A 27,106-nucleotide genomic window follows, 5' to 3' on the forward strand; every position below is an offset into this window, starting at 1 on the left:
GACACAATTGGGCCCTCGTCTGAATTCAAGAACAGACCCATAACAGTTAAGCCACATCCCAAAGTTATAAATAACAACCCAGCTCAAAGATAATCTTTTATTCTTAACTCATCGGCATATTGTATTCGGACTAACTTGAACGTCATAGCGCCTTCGCAGGTACCCCTCCTGCTCATATCAGAGAAGGAAAGTACAAACAAAAAATCAGTAAGCCTAGAAGCCGGAAGGACGAAAAGATGAAAACATAAGAAGTTACTATAAGAGGAACTTGGCCTTGCAAGAACCGTAACAAAATTGAAATTTTTTTTGATCAGCAATGAATAAATTAAATTAGAGGGTTACTTCAGGGATAACCCAACCCGTATACACAATCACAAAGTTCCATTCCTTGTGGTATTGAGCAAAATCAATTACCCAAAGGTTCTGAAACTTTAGATGTCAAAAACCTACAACTAATGATTCCAAACTGGTGTACACAGGTAAATTCTGTACCAGTTTTTCCTAATACTATTATCAACATCCGCAATAAACCAAAATAATAGTAGCTCAAGGTCTGCACTAAAAACACAAATTGTATTTGGCTACTTAGAATTTCGTGCAGCAGAATAACCTTTGACAACACCATTCCCCCATACCAGCCACACCAAGAATAAAGACAGCAGCAATGCGTTAGTCCTTTGTGCATGATCTCCACAAGCTGTTCCTTGTATTAGTACACACCTTCCAGCATAACAATTAACCATAGTTTCCCCATCTTGTACCATTCTCTCCATGCAAACCATAGTATCCTGTTCCAATCAAAAACCAGAAAACCTTTCCTAGCTTTCAGCTAGGATATAAGTGATACAAATTGATACAGAACAGTTATAACAATCTTAGAATATAAGATGTTTCAAAACTCAAGATCAAATTTAATCAATAAGTAAAAATTTATTTTTGTTCTACACAAACAATGAGAATATTTTGTTTGAGAGTACTATGTTTATGTTTATATAAGTATAATGTGGGTTCAATTCTAGTGAAATATTTACCGGTTTAAACATTGAAATAGCTTGGTTAGATACTCATTTTTTCTATAGGGTTTCAGTCTTGTTGGGGAACTTATTTCGGCACAAAGATTTGAATTTTCGGCGCGACTTAAACTTTTTTTTTTTCAATTCAGATACATCTTAAACACGTTGGTTCAAATCATTTTGTACAAATACATCTTCTTGATCCAATTTGGAGAGCAAATGATAAATATAAACATTTTTTATGCAATAATATAGATAATAAAATAGCTTTAACGCTAAGTTGAATTTGGTGATCCGAAAAAGAAAAAAAAAATATCAATTGTTCCAAAAGAAGGTTGGAGGAATAATTTTTTATTACACTTATTCGCACGTTTTTAACTTTTTCAATAAGCTAATTCATAAAATATTTCAACGTGAGTGACATACTTCCTCGATGCATATTTTATTATTGGCTAAAATTTGTTAAAAGTATAAAACTAAAAGAGCAAAACTAATTAAGAAGGGAAATATATTGTTTATTAGCATATACTAAGAATCTAAATAGAAGTTCCACTTTTATATTTTTTCGAGTTAGAAGGAAGAGAAGTGAACAATTTTATTTTATACATTTTAAAACACAACAGTTTTATTCTTAATGTGCATGCAGACTGAGTGCAATTATTATGACAGAAGCTTGCCAAATAAAATGGCCACTAGGGAGTCAAAGAAAAGTACATGCCTTTATGATGAAGTAGAAATTAAAAAAAAAAACATTGATGAAAGAAAAAAGAAGAATAAAATAAAATTTATGCAAATTATTAATTCGATTTGAGGGATGTAAAGGAGTTTTGAATTTGTTATTGTTGATCCCAGAATCTTTTAAGGTAATTTTCTAAATAATTTACTTGCTTCATGAATAAGCTTTGGGATATCAAGGAAAATATTTGAAACATTGCACGAAGAGAGTCGTATCCATATGCCAAGTTCTGAACACAAGGCATGTGTTTTTTTTTTATATATATAAAAAAGGATAAAATAAATTTTAAATTATTGAGCATAATGCAAAAATACGTTTCTATAGATCGTAAATTATAAAATAATTAAAAGGCATGTATGTTACAAAAAGAATTGATGGAAGGTACGTAACATAAACACTAGCCAACTAGGAAAACAAGTTGGATCCGACAAAAAAAAAAGTTCCAGCTCATAAAAGTTGAAAAGGAAACAAAAGGAAGGGATAAGAGAATACCAACGCACTAATACTAGGTCTTTTTCACTCCATGTTGTTTACCACCATTATTTATTTATATATATTAAGAAACATGTATTATCTTCTAAAATAAGCAAAATAATTTTAAAATTATATAAAAAATTATAAACATGATTTTATTTTATTTTTTTAAAACTGATTTTAATTTATACAAGTTTTCAATTAATTAAAAATATTTTTTGTATAACAAAGTTATTGAGATTTTCGTTTTATAAATTTCACATCAATTAGTGCGAATTGATCCTACACATGATCACAACAACAATGAGAAAATAAAGATTCCATGATGAGATTAACTTTTTTTTTTCTTTTTTTTCTATCTATTTATATAGAAAGACCATTTTACTTGTAACACCCCAGAAAATAACATCTAACTATTACAATACAAGTTCTATGTATTTCTATACAAATTTGGAGTTTTTCAAAACATTCCTAAAAAATGATTATGATTTATAGAAATACAAATATTTACATATTCATAGCTCAAAATAAAACTTTGAAACCTCGGCTTTCCTGCACCTGTATGGCCATCTGCTCGTGTACATAGTACAGTCATCGCAGTTTAAACACAACACAAAAAGCAAGGGTAAGCTAGTGAAAATAAAATTTTATAATATACGAAATTAAATTAAAAGAGAAAATCAAATTACATGGCCAATTTCTCAATTATTCAATCGTCTTCAAATTACAACATAAATCAATCACATAAATCTCACATGGATCTACACATCCAGAATATTTAACAAACAACGTCTTCCGGAAGACCCGTATTAAGTAAGTCCTACCAGCGATTAACACCTGATCCAAAGATTACCAGCGAATCCAACATAAAGGATCAGGGTAAGTTCAATACAACCCAAGCCGTGCATCTCATATGTCACGGTGTGCATGAACTTCCCCATCAGCTTCTCACCACTTGATATCTTAGTCTATGTGACTTAGATCATTAGTGAAGCTCGGAGATCTCTGTTACCACATAGGCATCAATACTTAATACACAACAAACATCAGTCCATACATTATCCCAAATGTATGAATTCAATTTCATACCATTCTGTCATACAATATCATTCAAAAAATTGATCCACAATATTCAAAAGTCTATTTGACATGAAAAAAATAACACTTTAATACTAAATCATCAAAATATAATATTTTTACAAATTTAAATAATATACAAACAAACAACCCAATATATAAACACACAACATTCATGCAAGAGAAAATTGAATTTTGGGACCACGTCCCTTCCGCATTCAGATCTTTTATCCTAGGGTGCTATTAAAAATTAAATTTAGCTTCTCTTACCTCAATTGCTTGCTTTCCAAGCAACTTCTAGAATTTTATTCCCCACCGTTTGGATAAGCTTCAAGATTTACGGGTCTAATGCAAATTATCCAAACAGAACAAAAATTTAGTATATAATAGAATAAGTTGAGAGGATTAAACTTCTCAACTGACCCCACCAAGATTGATGACTAAATCCTAAGGAAAAATAGAGAACAAAGGAACTTTAGAGCAAAAATGAACTTACTTTGTTTAAAAATCTGATCGGGTAGAAATGTTCCTTAACTTGCCAGCTACACCGTGGTCCGATCAGATTCTAAAATAGATGAAGATTGGGAGAGAAAATTAAGAGAGAGGGAGAGAAGAGAATATGGAGAGAGAGAGAAATGAAGATAGGGAAGAAAAGAAAAATATGCGTGCAGGTGCAGGGGGTTGCAGAGGGTTGCTGTTTTGTTTTTTAAAAAAAGTGCTCTTACATTATCTCCAACTACAAAAATTTTTGTCCTCGAAAATGAACTTACCAATAAAGAGACTAGGGTATGATGCTCGTATCTCCTCTTCATTTTCCCAAGTGGAGTCTCTAGAGATGAGATCCCACAATACTTTCACCATGGGAATACTTTTTCCACGAAGTTGTTTCACTTGTGAATCTAAAATTTTGATTGGCTACACTTCAAATGACAAATTTTCTTTCACCTGGATTAAATCAGACTCTAGAATGTGGTTGGGATCAGGTACATACTTTCTTAGCTGGGATACATGGAAAATATTGTGAATGTTAGCTAAAGGAGGAGGCAAAGCAATTTCATAAGCCACATGGTCTATTCTTCGGAGATTTTGATAAGGTCTTATGAACTTAGGAGTCAATTTCTTGGATTTGAGTGCTCTTCCTACACTAGTGAACGGTGTAACTCTCAAAAAGACATGCTCACCCGCAGAGAATTCTAAAGGTCTTCTTCTTTGATCTGCATAAGATTTTTGTCTGCTAAGAGATGTTTTCAATCTTTCGTGAATCATTTTGACTTTCTCATTGGTTTGTTGTACTAATTCTGGTCCAATTAATACACTCTCACCATCCTGAAACCAGCACAAAAGTGTCATGCACTTTCTTCCATACAATGCCTCGAAAGGAGCCATTCCTATGCTAGCTTGGTAACAGTTATTGTAAGTGAACTCTACAAAAGGTAGAATTTCATCCCAACTGCCCAAATGATCTAACACACAAGTCCTAAGCAATTCCTCTAAGGACTGGATAGTTCTCTCTGATTGTCCATCAATCTGAGGATGGTATGTTGAACTAAGTCTGAGTTTAGTCCCCAAAGCTTCTTGAAGTGTTTGCCAGAATCTGGGGGTGAATCTAGGATCTCTATCAAAAACTATGCTGGTGGGTACACCATGAAATCTGACTATTTCATCTATGTAAATTTGGGCCAACTTTCGCATAGAGATTCTCAAATCCATAGGTAGGAAGTGTGTTGTCTTTGTCAACCTGTCCACTATGACCCAAACAGAGTCATGCTTCCGCAAAGTACGTGGTAAGTGGGTAACAAAATCCATTTAGATACCATCCCACTTCCACACTGGAATGTCTAACTGGGTTAACATGCCTCCAGGTCGTTGATGTTCAATCTTTGATTTCTGACAAGTCAAGCAAGCAACTACAAACTTAGCTACATCATTCTTCATGCCATGCCACCAATAAGACTTCTTGAGATCTTGATACATCTTGGTCATTCCTGGATATAAACTGAGTTTGCTTTTATCAGATAATACTGTTTGCTTTAGTTCATTATCCTCTGGTATGCATATTCTATTTTTGAATCTCAAAATACCACCCACTCCTAAAGAGAAGTCTTTAGCTTTGTTAGTATTTAATAAATCCATGAAGTTCTTCAATTTTGAATCTTCCAACTGCTTCTCCTTCACCTTCTCCAAAAATTCATTAGTTATAACAAGTGTATTACAACTAATGCAATTTGAAGACATGGAAACCTCCAAATTCATACTCCTAAAATCTTCAATCAATGCTAGCTCTCTAATCATAAGGGACGACATTTGTATTTTTTTTACGAATCAACGCATCTGCAACAACATTTGCCTTCCCAAGATGATATATTAGCTGAAAATCATAGTCTTTTAAAAATTCAATCCATCTCCTCTGCCTCATATTTAATTCCTTCTGATCAAACAAATACTTCAAGCTTTTATGATCACTGAACACATTAAAACTAATTCCGTAAAGAAAATGTCTCCATATTTTTAAAGCAAAGACAACTGCTGCCAATTCTAGATCATGAGTTGGATAATTTCTTTCATGCACCTTTAACTGACGAGAAGCGTAGGCAACAACTTTCTTATTCTGCATCAAAACACAACCCAATCCCTGATATGAAGCATCACAGAAATTCATAGTGACTATACCTTGATCTAAAAGCAGTCTTCTGAACATCTTCCGCTTTCACTAAAATTTGGCGATAACCTGAGTGCAAATCTATTTTAGAAAAGACAACTGCCCCATGCAACTGATCCATCAGGTCATCAATTCTAGGAAGAGGATATTTATTCTTTATTGTTAACTTGTTTAATTGTCTATAATCTATGCATAGACGTGACAAACCATCCTTCTTCTTCACTAATAGCACTGGAGCTCCCCATGGAGAAACACTAGGTCGAATGAATTGCTTCTCCAATAAGTCTTCTAGTTGTTTCTTCAATTCAGCTAACTCTGCTGGTGCCATTCAGTATGGAGAAATTGACATAGGGCCTGCTCCAGGAATCAAGTCTATTGCAAAGTCTATCTCTCTTTTAGGTGGAAGTCTAGGAATATCATTAGGAAATACATCCATAAACTCCTAAACTACAAACATATCCTTTTGTACTTTATCAGTAACTATAGAACAAGCCAAAAGCATAAAACATTATGCACCTTTTTGTATCTCTCTCTCAAACTGATGAGCTGAGATAACCTGCATTCCTTCTAATCCAGGGAAAATTAACTTCTTTCGACCACAATCTATAAGGATATGATTAGCAGACAACCAATTCATTCCCAATATAACCTCCAAATCTTTTAGAGGTATACAAATCATGTTGATTTTGTATCTCCACCCATCTATAATTACTGGACACTCAACACACATGGAAGAGGTTACTATAATACCTTCTGTTGCTGTAGATACCACCAACTAAATTTCTAATTCTCGGACTGACAACTTAAGCTTCTTAGCACAATCAAAATATATAAAAGAATGGGTTGCCCCAATATCAAACAATACAGATAACTGTGTTCCAAGGATAGAACAAATACCTCTAACAAGGCTATCAGACTGTGAAGCTTTAGCTCCACTAATAGCAAAAACTCTGCCAGCAGCTTTGGGTTTTTTATTACTATTTTGTTGTACTTGATGCACTCCACCAGAATTTGGAGCTCCCAATTGGACACGACAGTCTTTTGTTGCATGACCATACTTGTGACATCTATCACATGTCACATTTGACACTGAATGAGGGCAAAATCTAACAACATGTGGCCCACCGCATCTAAAACATTTGAAACTAGGTGGTGATTGAGAACTGGGTCTTCCACTACTATAAAATTGAGGTCTGAAATAAGGTTTCTTTCTATCTTCATATTTAGGCATGCTTTTAGAAGGTCCTCCCACTTGAGGCTTAGCAAGTCTGCTACTATTTTTCAAACTCTCCACTACTTTTGCTTTCTCCACTAGAGTAGGGAAATCTCTAACGGACATATGAATCACCACTTCTTTAAGCTCTTGCTTCAACCCAAACTCAAATTTTCTACATCTCCAAGCCTCAGTCATGGTCTGGGTGTAAAATCTAGCTAGGTGTTTGAACCTAGTAGCATATTCAGTGACTGAAATATTTCCTTGTTCCAGCTGCATGAATTCTATTTCTTTTGCATACCTGTCACTATCAGGAAAAATATTCCTCCAGGAATCTTACTTTGAAGTTCTCCCAAGTGGCATCTTCTCCTCTGTCTTCCATCATTTGCTTCATCAGAATTCAGCTTCTTCAGTTAGTACATAAATGGCATAGGATAACTTTCTCTCTTCAGGGCATTGAGTAGCTTCAAAGATTCTTTCTATGTCTCTCACCCACTGGTCTGCTCCATCCGGATTTACCTTGCCATTAAATTTGGGTGGATTATGTCTCAGAAAATCCTCCAAACTAAAGGTATGGGGTTGTTGATGAAGCTGAGATGCTTCAACTGCTAATCTAGTTTTTCCTAATTGATGAAGGGCGGCCTGATGTTGTTGTGCCATAGTAGCACTCTGTTGTTGCAAGGTTATTGCCATCATCTCTACTGCCCGAGCTAAGTTGGGCATATCTACTGGTGGAGGAGTAGGTGGCCTACATGCTATCTACTAAGCACATAAATAATTGGGTTCAAAATTACTAAAAATTTCCAACTACATCTTTAATACAAATTGACTTAAAAGAAATAATCACACAAAATAGATACAAAACCAATCAAAACTTATCTCTAAAATATACTTTAGCTACTTAGAATTAAGATAGAAAATAATCTTGATCCAGTCATGAGTGTGCACCCTCACCACTCTATCAAGATTCTTTTCATTCTTAATACTTTCATCTTTATTCATAACAATTAAATTTATTTGACTCAAACACAAACAAGATTTCAAGAAATCAACTTTGTCAAACATCTTATTAGAAACTTTTAACTAAGTCTTGAGGCTAGACTTAAACAAAAATCTACACGCAGGAGAAACAGAATAAACCCACTACCCTCAGGTTATCCTAAGGATGAACCGCTCTGATACCATTAAATGTAACACCCCAGAAAATAACATCTAACTATTACAATACAAGTTCTACGTATTTCTATACAAACTTGGAGTTTTTCAAAACATTCCTAATACATGATTAGGATTTATAGAAATACAAATATTTACATATCCATAGCTCAAAATAAAACTCTGAAACCTCTAAGGCTTTCCTGCACCTGTATGGTCATCTGCTCGTGCACATAGTACAGTCATCGCAGTTTAAACACAACACAAAAAGCAAGGGTAAGCTAGTGAAAATAAAATTTTATAATATACGAAATTAAATTAAAAGAGAAAATCAAATTACATGGCCAATTTCTCAATTATTCAATCGTCTTCAAATTACAACATAAATCAATCACATAGATCTCACATGGATCTACACATCCAGAATATTCAACAAACAACGTCTTCCGGAAGACCCGTATTAAGTAAGTCCTACCAGAGATTAACACCTGATCCAAAGATTACCAGCGAATCCAACAAAAAGGATCAGGGTAAGTTCAATACAACCCAAGCTGTGCATCTCATATGTCACGGTGTGCATGAACTCCCCCATCAGCTTCTCACCACCTGATATCTTAGTCTGTGTGACTTAGATCATCAGTGAAGCTCAGAGATCTCTGTTACCACATAGGCATCAATACTTAATACACAACAAACATCTGTCCATACATTATCCCAAATGTATGAATTCAATTCCATACCATTCTGTCATACAATATCATTCAAAAAATTGATCCACAATATTCAAAAGTCTATTTGACATGAAAAAAATAACACTTTAATACTAAATCATCAAAATATAATATTTTTACAAATTTAAATAATATACAAACAAACAACCCAATATATGAACACACAACATTCCTGCAAGAGAAAATTGAATATTGGGACCACGTCCCTTTCGCATTCAGATCTTTTATCCTAGGGTGCTATTAAAAATTAAATTTAGCTTCCCTTACCTCAATTGCTTGCTTTCCAAGCAACTTCTAGAATTTTATTCCCCACCGTTTGGATAAGCTTCAAGATTTACGGGTCTAATGCAAATTATCCAAACAGAACAAAAATTTAGTATATAATAGAATAAGTTGAGAGGATTAAACTTCTCAACTGTCCCCACTAAGATTGATGACTAAATTCTAAGGAAAAATAGAGAACAAAGGAACTTTAGAACAAAAATGAACTTACTCTGTTTAAAAATCTGATCGGGTAGAAATGTTCCTTAACTTGCCAGCTACAATGTGGTCCGATCAGATTCTAAAATAGATGAAGATTGGGAGAGAAAATTAAGAGAGAGAGAAAAGAATATGGAGAGAGAGAGAAATGGAGATAGGGAAGGAAAGAAAAATATGCGTGCACGTGCAGGGGTTGTTGTCTTGTTTTTTAAAAAAAGTGCTCTTACATTACTAATTTTGTTTTTTTTATTTGTTATCTTTTGATAGTTTATTATTGTAACTATGGTTCCCATGCGATGGCCAAAAAAAATCTTTTTATGGAGTTTTATTATTTTAAAATATATCAATTTTTTAAATTGATTTTATTATTCCATTTTATGGTATAATGTAATTTTTTGTTATATTTCTTTTTTATTATAAGCTTTTTATTTTTAGTATTGTGTTATTTTTTTTATATATAGTAGGAATTAACATTAATGAATCATTAAATAAGAAGTTTTAATTTAAAAAAAAAAATATTATATCAATTAAATTATATTATTTTATAGACTAAAAAATTGTTGATATATTAAAGTAGTTTTTAAATTAATATTGAATTTATTAATTAGTCGCTCATTAGATAACAATTTAGAAATTAATTTAGAAGTTTTATTAATAATAAAAAATATTTTAAATATTAATAATTTTTTAATATATAATTTAGTTAATATAATAATTAATTATTATTTTTTTAAAAATTAATTTTAATTTAATAATTTTTAAAGTGTAAAGTGATGTGGTTTTAGTAATTTTTTAAAAAAGAGCAAGAGCATGATCTGGTCCAACACTACAAGAAAACTATGAAATAGAAACCAATTGGAGAGACTAAAAAAATTGATTTCTAAATTAGTTTCTATTATTGTTAAATAGCTTTTAAATAACTAATTAGGTTTTAACTACCAATTATTTAAATTCTAAATTTGGTAGCAAAAACCTTGATAATAAATTAGATAATAATTTAGAAATCATTTAACAATAATAGAAACGATTTCTATTTTAGAATTTTCTTGGAGTGCAAATAATAAGGGAGAAAATTGAGAATGAATTAGCATACAAATACTAGTAACTATAAGAATAAATAAAGTGAAATGGAATCATTATTTAGAGTATAATAGGATTCCCTCCCCCCTCTGATATTGCTATACTTGTTTCCCACTAAATGGTGCCAAAAGCTTGACAAATACAATAGAGTAGGCTTAATCGAATCAAAGAGTTTTAAATGTCAATGTCAACCCATAGAGAACAAATAATTGTTACCACATTTGAAAGAATTTCATGCTCTCTAGCTAGTCTAAATCTTATTATTTAGAGTAATCTAAAAGGTGAAATTGAATTCACACAAGAAAAGATTCATTATTAGCAAATCTAAATAAAGATATCAAGAGTGAAGAAAGGTAATAATTAAATTCATGCCAATAAATATTCAATTATGTAAGGATTAATATTTCCCTTATATTTAACTATTCAACCTTATTTTTAAATAATAATGCAAAGTTTTCCTGAAAAATCCAATAATCTCTTATATCAGGTGTCATATGCACCATCAATAAATAATATTTTTTTCCAGATAAATTTTCCTGGTTGGTCATTAGTCTTTTTTACTGCCAAAGAGAATAGTTTTTATACAAAAAGAAAACTATACATAAGTTGTGTATACAAATTAAGAAATTAAATACATTTTTATCAGATCATGCAAGCACTTTTAAAAAAAACACACAAATGAGGGAGAATTTATCTTTCTTTCAGAATATTCCTCTTTTGATATTATAAAACCTCTCCAACTTTTTACTTTTCATTGACATTTCTAATTTTTCCCACTAATTGACTATGAATGGTCATCAATAATCCATTAAGTAGAATACAATTTAAAATTGGTCATAAAAGGAAATCAAATGTAAGGTAATCTCACGAAAAAAAAAATTGAAAAAAAAAATCTCATACATAAAGTCTATTATAGTCTTATATGTTTAGTTGTTTATAATGCTAAACCAAATACAAAATCACAATCTTACAAAACCAAGAATCAGAAGATAAAGAAGAAAAAATATTTTTCACTCAATGATCTCAATCATTGTTACTTACGAGGATTTGAGACTCGAATTCACTTTTCAAATTTACGCATCCTCTTCCTAAGAGTCTCTTTTAGTGACTGTAAAACATGGAAATAAATTTGAGAAGAAAAAAAATGGAACACGTTTTCACAATCTTATAAAAGGAAGACACGGTGTTGGATTACCCAATTCATTCAAATATAAACCAATTTTTAAATATCAAAATAATTAGTTACAATAGTAACTAAATTAGAGACCATTTTATAAACTAAAACAAAAATTGGTTTCGAAATTAGTTTATATTATTGTTAAATAGTTTCTAAATTGGTATCTAATTAGCAACCAAGATTTTAGACCCCAAATTTAGAAACTAAATAATTGGTAGTTAAAACCTTGGTTGTTAATTAGATACCAATTTTGAAACTATTTAACAACAATAGAAACTAATTTAGAAATCAATTTTTGTTTTAGTTTCTAAAATGGTCTCTAATTTAGTTACTATTGCAACTAATTATTTTGGTTTCTAAAAATTGATTTCTATTTCATGATTTTCTTGTAGTGATTAGTAAAAAAATCACATGAACTTGTGATGTTGACTATTAGTAAGATAAATACATTGCTTGTAATACGCTTAGTTATTATTGTGAGGGTTACATATTGAAGACTAAGATAAATATTAATTAATTTTAATCAAAATAAAGTTCATAATAAATAATAAATAAATTAAGTATATAATATTAAAAATTAGACTTTAAGTCTAATTCAACTTTATAAGTGTCATCAACTTACTTATTATAAAAGTTCGTTGTCGATAAACTCTAGTTAATATTAACTCTAAATGAATCTAATTTCATATTATTAGGAACTGGAGTCGTTTAACTCAATCTTATAAAATCATAACTTATAAAATGAGGTTTGCACTCACTTATATATTATGAAATGATCTAATCTTACTATAAGAAAATATAGAAACCAATTTTTAGAGACCAAGAATAATTATTAAATTAAATACTAAAAATGTTATTAGTATCTAAATTAGTTTTTATTATTTATAAATAGTTTTTAAATTATTATTTAATTAATGACCAAAAATCTAAATAATTGATAGTTTAAACTTATATAGTTAATTATATATCAATTTAAAAACTATTTATGAATAATAAAAACTAATTTAGATATCAACAGTTTTTTTAGTATCTAGAATTAATTCGATTATTAGTATTATGTTAGAATTTGTTCCAAAAAAATTATTAAAATATGTGTATATATACAAATATATTATTTTAATTTTTTTTTGTTTTAAAATGATATTTTAAACTAAAAAAATTATAAAATTATAGTATTTAATTTATTTAATATAATAAAAATTTATTATTTATTTTTTAAATTAATATTTATTTAATAATTTTCTAGTAGTCCAGTGTAGGTGAGATTTTTAATTTATAAAAGATTTATATACTTTAAAGTAAGTTATTTACAGGTTAACTTTGGTGTATAAGATATTTTTTTAAATCTAAGTAAATGTCAACCATAAGATTAATTTTTTATCATTGCTTAATCTATTTAAAAATTACCCTTAACAACATTTCATAATTAACATTAAGACGTGTTAAATTCTTATTCCATAGGAACTTAATTTTCATATACTAATGGGTTAATAATGTTAAAAAAACTTTCATTAATGACATAGTCTTTTGTTAAGAATCCCTCCTTAATTTAATGGGAGATTATGATCAATGAATATTGGTAATTGATCCATTAAATATATTCAATGATGACCATTTAATATTTTTTATTTTTTTTGTAAATTGTAATTCTCTTTTGAAAATATAATGAGCATTAATCTATTTATGAAGAAGTCTTTCATTCTCTTTATAAAAGGAACTTCTGGGAAAGAGAAAAAATAAAGCAAGTAAGAAGAGCAACATAGAGAAAAAAAAAAGTAGATAGAATTGAGTGTTATCCTCACAAAGTGAAAAGAAACAAATATTGTAATCATACTTTTATAATGAAAGCATATTTCTCGACGAGGTCCGGTGAATTTTTATTTCTAAGTTGAAGGAATTTCACGGTAAAAATTCTTAGTGTCATTATTTTATTTTGTTATATTTTCTGTTATTTGTTTATTCCTTCCATAAATACCTATTTTGTATTTACACATTAATTCTGAATTTCCCAACATATTTATCTAATGGAAATTAAACCATATATATACAATGGATTTATACTAACAGTGTGCCATGTTATACTAACAATCACTTCCTTACTGATCCATATACGTATTCCATACACTGAAAAATTGAAGTCAAATGAAGTAATGAAGATGTAACGTATGCATATATATATATATATATATATATATATATATATATATATATATATATATATATTTGTAGAACAGTATAGTGATGGTTATTGAAGATACATGATGTAGCAGTGCAGGAAGCTTTCGTTTTCTAATCTCTCTCCATCGTAATAAATCTGACAACAATTTATACAGTGAATTTCCTCTTTGAGTTTGGTTTATTGTTTGATTTTTTAGCAAGTTCAAAATATTAATGCTATGATATAGCACCGACAAGTTATGGCATGAGGCTACCTTATCAGTTGAAGGCCAAATTCAGGGCTTCTTGAAAAGTAAACGGAAACTACAACATCTTTAATCTTCCTCAGAACTTAATGGCTAGAACCAAAGCACAACAACTTGTGCTAGAAACTGTTGCACCGATAGGGAACATGCCCATTCATTCATGGTGACTGTGACAACCAACTCCATCGTCACCACTGTCTTCCAATCTCATGCATGCATGCATGCTTTTATGATTTGAAAAGTTCCTATGCCAGAAATTTTAGAACTCCAAAACATTTAACTTGCGATTCTGATTAAAATTATGATCTAAATTTTCCATACAGTCATGTACAGTGTCGGCACAAGTCTTAGGAATTTTCACAGGCTATTCGCAGATTCAGATTCTTAGTACTTGAAATAGGGTAAGAAATAATAATAATAAGTATTCAAATCCCAAAGTTATTTACCAGTGCATCCATTACAATATACATTATATTTTTTTAATATTACCAGTAGTCCTATGCATAAAAAATAATTGTATTGGTTAGTTTTAACTAATACTATTATAAATTTAAATTTATTCTAGAAATTATCATAAGTTAAATAATTTAATTAATAGTTATTAATTGACACTAATAATTTAGAGATATTTTTGTTAAGTGATAAGCATGATTCAAATTGTTAATAGTTCAATGATTTTACACTAATTTTTACGAAAAACTAATAGTATTTTATGTTTTTTTTATAAAAAAAAATAAATAAAAGTATAGATTATCCAACTCAATTACGATGGATATGAATTAATACTATTTTATGAATAGACTTTATAATAAATTAAGATTGTAAAATGAAAATAAAAAATAATGCATTTGAAAAGTGAACTTATGTTTTTTTTTTTTTTTATAGTTTGTTCAATAAGCAATACTATATTAGAAAATATATTATTTAATATATTAGTAGTAAATACGCGTAAAAAATATATCTCCCTGGTTGAATATTAGCAATATTTTTTTTTATCTTATATTATTATTAGTTAAAATGCATTAAAAGATGAATAGATGATTCATTAAATAAAAAGTAAAATCACTATAAAAAAAATTATTAAATAAAAATTAATTTTATAAATAAACAAAATTATTTATTAAATTAAAAATATTTTATAAACTGAATAAATTATTAATATTTAAAATAATTTCTATTATTAATAAAAATTTATAAAGTAGTGTCTAAATTAGTATTTTATTTAACTATTATCTGTTATGGTTTTAGTTACTAACCATTTTATATTTTTAAATTAGTCTCAATAATTAGTATTGTAGAAATTAATTTAGAATCTAAAATATTAGTAGCTAAAAAATTTTAGTAGTTAATTTAGATACTAATTTTAAAAAATTATAATTTTATTTATTTATAATAGAAATATACCAATAATTTTGTAGTCTCTTAAATAATATTTAATTTAATTAATATTTAATTATTTTTTATTTTTAAATTTAATTATTATTTAATTTTCTTGTATACATTAAATAAATAAAGTCTGTTAGATAATATATTATTAACCTTTTACTTAACCTATGAAATAACAATAAATAAATTCTTTACGGAAATCAAAGATTGTGAGGATTATAATATTTAAATTTATAAAGCTGAAACATTTTCAAATGGTGATTGTAACCACGTTTTGACAGTGGTATAGTATGAATGAGAGAGCCACTAAAAATAGTGTTTGAATATAGGTTTAGGATTTACGTAACTCTCTCATTCATATATTTATCATGAGCTGAGAAAGCTTTGTACTATAACAAAAATATGAAAGAAGCTCTAGTCGAGTTGGTGGAGGAGAATAATAAATTGTCTAAATTCCAAAGCATCCACTACTTAAATTCTATGCTATTTTCTTGTTTCTTTCTTTTTTTTCGCTTTTCTTTCCTCTCAAAATTATTATTGCTTCTTTTTCCCTTCGTAGTGCGACACTAAAAGCAGAGAAACATGGTATGTAAAGATGATAAAGGAAAAAAAGCAGATTTAGTTGAAGTGATAAGCCACTTAAACAGGAAAAAAAATAAAAGTAGATTTGTTTAAGTTATTTTGAACTTAATGCTAATCCAATATTCATTTCCTTTTATGTTTTTTCTCTTGAAGCAACCTACTTAAGTGAAAGGGAAAATCAACTTATACCAAACACTTGCCTACTTCTGAAATGTCCACCTCATATTTATTGGTGAATTAATGTATCTGATAAATAGCTTGTCCAGCCTTAAAACGGCTTGAGAAAATTATACAAAATATATTAATAGCCTCAATTTTTTATTTGAAGTGTAAGATGAACGATACTGGTTGTATATATGGAGCCAAATTATATTATAATTAATTTATTTTAAGTGGTGACTTTTTGTTTGTAGTGTTTTTTTTTTATGGTAAATGGTGGTAAATGTTGGTGATTGATGTAAATTTTGTAGTGTTTTTATTAGTGATGGTTACGTTTTTTGTTGCTTATTTTTTTTCTTATTTTGAAAGCCATAAAACCTAGAAAAAAAATCAGTGAGATACAAGAATGAAGTACAAAATTAACAATATTTTTACACTAGGAAACGTCTAATGCATTGAATTTTCTCGTCAACTTTCTCACACACTCTAACGATGAAACTGCTCTCTCAAACATTACAATTGAAGACGAATATAAGTGTTACGGCTGAAAGAGAGATATGCGACTAGAAAAAAGGTACATGTAGATGATACAAATGAGGTTATTTAAAAATATACTATTATCCTTTATTTAAGGTTATTTAAATTTTTAAAAGATACTTAAAAACAAATTTTCACAGACAATTAATATGAAGAACAACTTTTCACATTAATATGAAGAATGTATGGAGGTGATGAAGGGAGAATTTTTGCCAATATGGATGGTTAGGGAACCCAAAAGGATAACTTTTAGGGTTTATTTAGTGGCCCAATAAAGGATTGGATTAGTATGTTGTACTGAAGACGTCTTTTCCACACTTACACCACTCAAAATGAAACTGATTTTTATAGACAATGAGTTTTTTTTTGGTGCTTACACTTTTGCTGTTATTTTTTTGCTTTTATGCTTTTCTTCTACTTTTTCAATTTGAAAGCTAGATGTATGAGACTTGTTCACTCAACTTAGAGAGAGAGAGATTGTTACATCACTCACTCAGGCATCATATACCCACCTTATTTATTTGATGAAATATTATTTCAACAAAATGAAGATATTTCACGTAGTCTAATCAAAACTCATGTGATTACCAAAGTTTAATTAAAAAAAACTGTGATTAGAAATGAGAAGTGGGGACAGAGACTTATGAGTGGAAGAGTAAATTAAACTCATACCGCTTGAGGTGTTTCTTTTAATTGCATATCATTCTTCTCTTTCTATATTATCTCTTTTATGTAATTTTATTTATTATATAAAAATAAAATGATTGAATATATTATTTATAATATAGTGTACTTAAAATTATGTTGTTTAGAAAATTATATATATAAATCAACCATTGTAAATACTTACAACTTAATTATACCTAAAAAGTGAGTAATTATTTTTAATCTAATGTGTTTCTTTATTTTCTGTTTTCTTTATTTATTCTGCCATATTTTTATTTTATTTTATTTTTTATATCAGTATTTTCATTACAAATTTTATATTATGATTTCAAAATATTATTAAAAATAAAATAAAAAATTATACACGTATGGGCATTATGTATTGTTACAATCATTATGTGATGCATTTTATAAAAGAAATTGTTGTAAACTTTAAAGAAGCATTATGTGTATATATATATATATATATATATATATATATATATATATATATATATATATATATATATATATATATAAATAAGTCTAGTTAGATCTATGGAAAAAATAATTTTTTATTGAAAATGTTCAATCATATTTTCAAAGAAAATTAATTATCACCAATCACATGTCCCACACAGATCTACCTAAAAAAAGTTAATTATTCAGAAAGATCATAATGTCATGACATTCCAGTATTTCATTCACTGTACTTTGAAAGTGAAAATGCTAAAAAAAAATTATAATTTCAAAACAGATTATTTAAAAATCTGAGCGACATAATTATTATAGGTAGGTATATTTGGTGGAGTGTGTTATAAATGGGAATATGAAAATTTTGGAATAAAACAAGAATGCACTAAAATCTTCATTAATTTATCCAACCTAACAAACAACAAATAATTTAAGGCTGAGGTGAAGTTTAGATTGGGTTTTTGTTGGTTGGGGTATGGTATGCCCTGTGAAGTTTTAACAAGGTGGGACTATGAGTTGGTTCAAGTCAACTAAGGAGACAGGAAAAATGATGGAAGTTTGAATTCCATTGGAATCTTTGTGTGAAATCCATATACAAATTGGTGTTATTAAGTAGAGTAATAGGTATAGTATAGACAAATAAACACATGAAGGTCATTCCTAAGCCACAGGAATTGGTTGCTATCTTCTAAAACATGTCATTCCTTCACGAGCTAGTGTTCCCTCAAGGTCTCCTATAATTCTTGCCGTCCTAACTTCTAGACCTCTTTGAACTTCATGGAACAGATTTCTAATACTGTCGGCAAACCGGTTCATGTCAATGCCAGAACTTTTCTGCATCTCTTCAGCCACTCCAACAAAGCCAGAAACAATCTTGGATTGAATTTCCATCCATTTTTGTCCTGTTGCAACTATGTATCTCTGTAATTGAAATGTCTCCTCTAGGAAGTGTTCCAGTGTTGATGTCTTCTCCTTTGCTCTTGCACCATTCACATCTCCACGGTTTGCATAGAGCTCATTCCCGTGCTGAAATCATGTGCAAGAAATGATTGATTCATGCTCAACTTTGCAATGCCAAATGGAGTTGGACACTAGAATTTAGATAGCAGTTAATGCTTCATTGCTCCATTTTTCTATGTCATAAACGGGTTTCAAAAAGATGCCAAAAATGTTCACATGGATATTCTGAGCATGTTGTCAGGCAATGGATTGTATTGTTAAAACAAAAACAAAAATAGAACTACATAGAATTAGTGCTTACCATCCGTTTGCAAAGATCATCTGTCTTCTCTTGGAGGGTTTGATATCTTCCAACTTGCTTATTCAGCAAAGTAGTCAAGGACAGATAGGCCTTCATACCAACTTTGCTATCATCAGTAATTTCTGCTTGTTCCTCATTCGCTTGCTTTCCTGTTAACCTTTCAACAAGAACAAGTTGCTGCTTCAGCCTCTTGATCTTGTAAGATATTCCAAGAGCATGTAGATCCATCTTCCATAGGGGCTGTTTTGTTGTACTGGGGATCTGGCTGGTAGATGCCATCTTTTCAGAAGCATCAGCTTCTACTTTATTTGGACATTGGTTTTGAATAGGAGTAGGACTATCCTCCCAAGAAACTTTTTCTTCTTCTTCAATCTCATTTTCTGGAGATTGAACCAGTAAACTAGCTCTGTTAAGCTGATCATCGGGCAGACAGCGTACTTCCTTCTCACAATCTTCCTCAACTGAAGTTTCCATCATTTCTAGCACTTTTTCACCTGGCTTTCTCTTGACAACCTTGACTTTTGACCAGACAGCATCTTCGGCTAGTTCTGAAGATTGTGGAGGGAAATTTGAGTTACTTTTAAAGGGCCTCAATTTTGATACAAATTTCTCTTGCAGGGAAGTCAGTTCATGTTCTCTCTCCAACAGTAAGGTCTCCAATCTCATCTTGTCATGTCTTAGCTGTGTCACATCCTTGACCAGCTCCTCCATATGTGCCTGCATCTGTTTCATTTCTAATTCTGTTCTCAACAACTGCCAGCGAAACGCCTCTACTTTCTCGTCTTTGAGTTGCATTTGTTCAGCAAAAGCATCTAGCTCCAAATGATGCCGCTGTTTAATCAAGGTTGCGTACCTTTCTGCCTCAGCTCGCATCCAATCTTCCAAACGTTTAGCATTAGCAGGAATGGCTGAACACCAAATAATGGGAGAAGGGGTCAAGGAAACTCTGTATACTAGCAACAAATAAAATGAGATACAATAGAACTTTGAAGAATTTATTCTTACACAGGTCTCCAATTCTTTGCTGCGAATAGTGATCAGGAAAGGGAGAAGGTTGGTCTGGTTCGTTTGCAATGTGTGAGGACCCTGTGGAACTATGCTGCATACCTCTAGCACTAGGGAAAACATCCATCCTTGAACTCAAGTTCACCAACATGCTTTTTAAGGAATGTCTTTCATGTTTTCCTTCTGAAACTGCTTTCCATCGTTGTGTCTCCTGCTCAGCTTGCTTCCTCCTAGCTTTCGATAACTTAACCTCCTTTAACAGCATTTGCTTCTCTGCAGTGTCCAGTTTAGACTTCCTCAACATAGCTGACAAAATTTTATCCTTCTGTTCCAAATCTTTGTGAAATTTTGAAATCTCCAAAGACAACTTCTGGACCATCAAATCTGATTCCTCCTTCTTCTCCACTACAGAAGCAAGTTCTTGTCTAGTAGCTTCCACTTGCTTAACTGCGCGACCAAGTTCAGCCTCCAGCTGTCTTTGGTTTGACACCAGTTCAATGAAAGCAGTTTTGTGCTTCCTTAGATCAGAAGAATGCTCTTGAGCTTCACGCCTAGAAGATTCTCTCATTTCTTCTGCATCCCTCTCAACCTTGTTCAGCTTTTCTTCTAGCTCCTTCCTCTTCTGCTCCTCTTGATCCATCTCCTTCTCTCTTGACTCCACCAAACCCTCCATGTCCTTCAATTTCTGATTCAATTCACAAATAGCAGCATCCTTGTTTCTCTCAAAAACTCTCAACTCACTCAGTAGAGCCCCAATCTGCTGGCGGAGTCTTCTCCTTTCACTCAACCAGCTTTGCTCTTGTGCTGCAAAGATTCCCACAACTTTCTCATTGGCCTTGGCATCCTCGTGCCTCATCCTTTTCAGATTCTCAATCTCTCTCTCAGCACTTTTGAGTCGGCACTCTCCCGCATCTGGCATTCCCTTTTGAAGCCTCCACACGGCCAACCCCAAGAGCTGAGCACTCCCTTGAAGCATGGTGTCGCGGATTTTAGACCATCTTTCGATTTCAACTTGTGGTACTTCTGTGAGAACTTGGATCGCAAAGAATGCACAAGAAACACCAAAATACGTGGGATACATGCTTTCAGTGTCACTCTTGTTGTCACACCCAACTCTATCCAAAACAGAAATTTCCTTCTCACCCATTCCTGTGAGATCGGATTCTCTGGCACCTCTGCAACTGAAAACCAAAAGTTAAAAAACAAAACCAGCAAACTTGAAGTCCCACATTACCTTACAACTCACATGATTCAGACCACATATATGGGAAAAACAGAGACCCACTTCTGATTAAACAGATCACGAAATGATTCAATAATTGGGAACCAACTAGGCTTAGTACATTGGCAGTGCAATAATTGAGGAACAGCAATACCCGGTGAAATTGATGGGTGCAGAATGTGACTAAAGCAACAGTATCCTTAAAAAACATTCAACAACTTACACTTCCACTGCTGCAACTTCCAGGGAAAAAACAAGGCAATGAAGCAGAAACTGCAGCTAGGGAAAAAGCATCCCAACGGACGATTTAACTCCACCCGTCACACCAAACAGCAAATCTCACGTAACTGATGTGAAAGGTATCTTCCAAAAAAGGACCATGGAAATGCATAAAAGATGGTCTCTTGCACGTGTAACACTGCACATTCGGTTGAAAAAGGGCACTCTACCACTCTACACTCAATAGAAAGAAAACTATGAATTGTGCACCCTGGTTTTCAGTGAAACACTGCCCTATATCAACCCCACATGCTCCTCCCTTTCTTTTTATTTTAATTCCCCTTTCTTCTCCTACCACCACCAACCCCCCACTCTTCACCCTCCTTTCTCTTTGCCTAAGCCCTTAACCATTTTAGCAACCAAAAAGCACTAGATTCCTGGATGGTTGTCACCATTAATTGCAAGAGAGAGAAACTCAGCAACAAAAAGAATAGATATCTAAAATCAATTTGCCTGTGGAATATTCAACAAAATCAGACTTGCTTACCTGTCCATTGATGATCAAAATACTCAATAATAATAAATAATAGTCTTTCAAGACCAGAGTTTCATCAGGGTATAAAAAAATTTATATAAATAAGTTATCATAAACAGTACATGAAGTATATTTTCCTTTCCAATTTCACTTCTTCATATAATAAGTATACAAGTAAGTAACACAAGTTGAGATGAAGAAGAAGGGGTTGGCTTGTAACGTTGTTTACCCAATTTTGAAAAATTGGTCCCTGTGGTGATTGGTACTATATAGTATAAAAACAAGAATACAAACAAGGCAATTAATATCTTCACCGGGACCACCCACTTATCTTATCCGTTAATTAATCCTACGATTACTGCCCAATTGTTTGCATCCATATAAATATAATACCTTCACAAGTTATCTTCTCCACCAATTCTACAATCTCAGATCCTTCATGGTTGTGGGGCAAAAATATATATGTCGCCCTCAGTACATATATTTCTCAAACTCCAAGCAATAAAGTTGTTAAAGGGTCATCATGAACCCCAAATGCACTAGAGGGATATGCTTCTCTTTAACTTATTTCCTTTTCACTGTAGAGATCTGTAAAAGCTGCCTTCTGTTAAACAAAAGCTATACAACAGCAAACTATGTCAGGGCACATAGCAAAACAATTGAAGGGAAAACAGAACTTCTATGGAATTTCATGGTTGATATGTGTTCTTTTTATGTAATACATTGCAATGATTTTTCACTACTTAAAATTACATTTTTATTTTTATTTTTGAGTCACAAACACTTTCCTAAGTTGAAGCAATTAATGGTAAACCTGTGGAAGTATATTGCTAATAGACTCTTATAATGATTATTCAATAATTAATAGGAGAGTCAGCCAGACATAAGTATCATTGGTATTTTTGTGAGATTTATTTTGATTGGAATCAAGACAATGATTGTTTTCTTATAGCTATATCATATCATACATTATAATTTTGCCTTTATTATTGACCTGAATATCACTCACCGGACCTTTTGCAGTTTCTATGTAAAATTTTAACATTTTGCAGTTTGGAAAATTCAAGATCTGTTATTGGAGTGTGAACTCGGCAATGCCTGCTTCAAATTCTCCCATACATTAATTTTAGAAATGTACTTTTTTAATTTTAATTTTGATTTTAAAACTTTAAAAGACAAGGAGATTGGAGGGGCCAAAGGCTGATGTGATATTTATCCACCTTATTGAGTAGTATTAGTACGACAACGAAGTGTGAGAAAATTTTGATCTTAGCGGAAGAAGATCGTAGCCTTTGTTCCCTTCAGGGATCTCGAACTTTGATGATGCTTATATTGGGCCCATGCAAATTGATACGATAGCAGTGTTCATTGGGTGATGAGTGAATGTGGCAAATTCTCCCTACATTCATCTTCCACCTCCATACTTTTTTTTAATTTTTAACAATATTTAAAATATGTGATTTTCAATTGGTGATGGTGGCTTATGGTAATTGATATAAAATTAAAATAATTTTTGTAATATTTTTACTAGTGATAAGTGTATTTTTCATTCTCATATTGTATGATCCATAAGTCACGAACCTTCCAAAGAAAACTAGTGGAGTATAAAAATGGAGTGCAAAACTAAAAAAAAAATCTTTGCAAAGTAGAAAAAAATTCTAGTTTCGAGAAAAATTCTAGTTTTGAGGGTTAGTAATTTGAATTTAGTCACGAACCTTCCAAAGAAAACTAGTGGAGTATAAAAATGGAGTGCAAAACTAAAAAAAAAATCTTTGCAAAGTAGAAAAAAATTCTAGTTTCGAGAAAAATTCTAGTTTTGAGGGTTAGTAATTTGAATTTAGTCACGAACCTTCCAAAGAAAACTAGTGGAGTATAAAAATGGAGTGCAAAACTAAAAAAAAAATCTTTGCAAAGTAGAAAAAAATTCTAGTTTCGAGAAAAATTCTAGTTTTGAGGGTTAGTAATTTGAATTTGCTTCAAGTTACAATAAGAGTCCACTTCATGGAACCATTGTGAGTGCAACAATATTTACGTTCTTGATAGAATTTTTACGATATTGTCTGAGGAAAAACTTTTAATTACAAAATATCAAGTCCTTGGATTAGTGTGAATTTATCTTATGGAGTAAATTAAAACATGTCAAATGATGAAACCGTTCTTTTAAATGCTACAACTGACAAAAAAAATGAAAGTGATGATGTTGAAAGGAAGCTAAATGCATGAGTTTATTTGAAAATGTGAGATTATGATTTATTTAAAATTATTTTAAAAATTTAAAAATATTAAAATTGACTTTTTCACATTTAATATAAAGATATCAAAAGAATTTATGGTGAATGTTTATTACATCAAACAACAAATTAATATATTAAAAGAATATAACACTTAAAGGTGCTCTCTCCTTGATAGAAAGATAAACAAGTTGCTGCCACAAACAGCATATCCACCACAAAATTCCTGCATTATGCAACTACCCTTAGTCCTGTGCAATTGCACCCGAACAATGAACAACACCTCATACTCTCTGCTGATTTTTAAAGGGAGAAAACAATATTGTCTTAGTCCCCAATACTGTCTGTTTCAGCTACATCCCAATATCCTTCAGCCTTCCTCTATTTTTCAACTGTAATTTAGAAGTCATAAGAATGCAACTGTACCCAGTCAGAGAAAAGGAAAACTAACCTTTGGAGCCTTGTTTTCAACATGCCCAAAATTGTAGTTCTTTCAGGGATAAAATTTTCACGGCATCTATTTTTCTTGGTTAAACACTATCCTATTTTTATGTTTCCAAATACACCAAATAATGGATATCCACACTCCTTACTATAAAATATTACCTTTTTTTGTTGAACCATGGACAACATAACTAGTTAAAATGTTCATACAACAAATTGTGATTTGATGCTCTAATCCCAATCCATTGCATAAGTTCCAAACACACCAAGTCACCATACACTTTAACAAGATATGGGAAGTTGTTTCCTCCTCACACCTACAAAGAATACACAGTGGATTCGCCATTTGAACCGGTTCCTCCCTAGTTAAATTTAAGATTTCGCTTCCTTACAGGTTAAAAAGTTCAATTCTCAACAAACTTAGATTAAGGTTTTTTCAAAGATTAAAATATGATTGGTGGAAGAAAAAAAAAACTACTGGCATACTCTTCAGCACCTTGCTTTAAGTTAACTTTGATTTTCTATTTTTTTCTTACTTCGTTTTGAATTATTAAAGAAATAATAATTATCAAATTATATACAATTATTGTATGCAATATTGTACTCAATTATATGCAATTAATTTAATAATGATAAAATCTCATGATTAGTATCTCTACCTAATTAGATTGTAAATTGGAGAGAGAAACTCTATATATATTTCCTATACATGAAGTGATGTAACAATACACATAAGAGAATAAGAAACATCTCTTCTTCTTACCATTTTATCATCATTTTCTTATATGGTATCAGAGCACCGATCTTGGTGCCCTGACAACCTCTCCATTTTTATCCCCTAAATAAAAAATCATGTTTGGCAAAGAAGGCATCAGTAACGAGTCCGATAGAAACCTCGTACAAGCCTTCAGTGCCGAACAAGTTTAGCAATTGGAAAATGCTATTTACTCGCTTAACAATAACGGTAAAAGTGACACGTTTGTTAGCTCTACAGGTCTGTTTGCCCATAACTCCTCTTCTAATTCTACTTTTACGAAACCATGGATTTTGGATAGCGGAGCAACCGATCACATTGCTTCTGATTCACAAATTTCCTCTACACACTTCATCATCATTTATTTCAAATGTTAATCTGCCTACAGGCTCAACTGCGCCCATCTCATCTACAGGCACAATTAAATTCAATGACAAAATCACTCTCAAAGATGTTCCTTCTTTTAATTTAAATGTCATGTCCATTAGTAAGATAACTAGTTCACTAAATTGTTTTGTCGTTTTTAGTTCACATGGTTGCATTTTACAGGACTTGGCTACGGGGAGGATGATTGGCTCGGGTAAAACACGCAGGCTTATACTACATGTCCCCTCCTCCAAACCAAGCCCACGCATCTCAAATATCAACCGACCTTGATTTATGGCACAAGCGCCTCGGACATCCTTTTCTGGCGTGTCTACAACATGTATCTTCCTTAATACATATCCCTATCACTAAAAATCTCATTCATAATAATTGTAGTATTTGTCCCAAAGCTAAACAAGCACAATAAAATCTCATTCTCCATTTAATCTATTGCATTGTGACATTTGGGGTCCTCATAAAACCCCAACTCATTTTGGAAAACGTTTTTTTCTCACTATAGTCGATGACTATACTAGATGTACTTGGCTATTTCTTATGAATCACAAATCTGAAACCCAACATCTCTTAGAGTCATTCATTACATTTGCACAAAATCAATTTCAGGCATCTATTAAAACCATCCGCGTTGACAACGTACTGAAATTTATTTCAATGTATGATTTTTTTCTCAAAAAAGGTATTGAATGTCAACGCACTTGCGTCTACACTCCTCAACAAAATGGAGTAGTAAAACGCAAACATAGACATGTTTTAAACACAGCACGACCCTCCTATTTCAGTTCAATTTACCATTAGAATTTTGGGGAGAATGCGTTTTAACCGCCACATATATCATTAATCGCTTGCCATCACCTTTACTAAAAAATAAATCACCTTTTAAGCTACTATATAATCAACCACCTTCACTTTCTCACCTAAAAACTTTTGGTTGCCTCTGTTATGCAACTGTTGTTTCACCTAAGCAAAAATTTGATTCGCGCGCCCGACAATGCATCTTCGTTGGTTATCCTCACAATACTCACCTCCATTACAAGGTATTTTGCCCAC

At 31.3% G+C, this 27,106-nt stretch overlaps 1 protein-coding gene and 1 long non-coding RNA gene across 3 annotated transcripts; both read right to left on the reverse strand.

Moving 5' to 3' along the window:
• Positions 1–8,369: 8,369 nt before the first annotated feature.
• Positions 8,370–9,642, reverse strand: LOC137821973 (uncharacterized). Its single transcript, XR_011082900.2, has 3 exons — positions 9,552–9,642; positions 9,326–9,400; positions 8,370–8,548 (listed from the first exon to the last, which is right to left on the reverse strand). It is a non-coding gene; the product is annotated as an uncharacterized LOC137821973 (long non-coding RNA).
• An 8,729-nt stretch (positions 9,643–18,371) lies between these two features.
• On the reverse strand, positions 18,372–22,474 carry LOC137820477 (Ribonuclease P protein subunit P38-like protein). 2 transcript variants are annotated; one of them, XM_068624593.2, is made up of 5 exons: positions 22,256–22,474; positions 21,713–22,145; positions 20,268–21,448; positions 19,263–20,170; positions 18,372–19,027 (listed from the first exon to the last, which is right to left on the reverse strand). In XM_068624593.2, exons 3-5 carry the CDS (start codon positions 21,412–21,414, stop codon positions 18,683–18,685), a joined length of 2,400 nt encoding a protein of 799 aa, XP_068480694.1. In that variant the 5' UTR covers positions 21,415–21,448; positions 21,713–22,145; positions 22,256–22,474; the 3' UTR covers positions 18,372–18,682. The 2 variants fall into 2 exon arrangements, with proteins under 2 accessions (XP_068480694.1, XP_068480695.1); XM_068624594.2 differs by having other exon boundaries at positions 20,268–21,442; positions 21,713–22,386.
• Between the last annotated feature and the right edge of the window lie 4,632 nt (positions 22,475–27,106).

The sequence above is a fragment of the Phaseolus vulgaris genome, chromosome 9 (genome assembly GCF_051622355.1).
Source record: "Phaseolus vulgaris cultivar YP4 chromosome 9, ASM5162235v1, whole genome shotgun sequence".
NCBI lineage: Eukaryota > Viridiplantae > Streptophyta > Magnoliopsida > Fabales > Fabaceae > Phaseolus > Phaseolus vulgaris.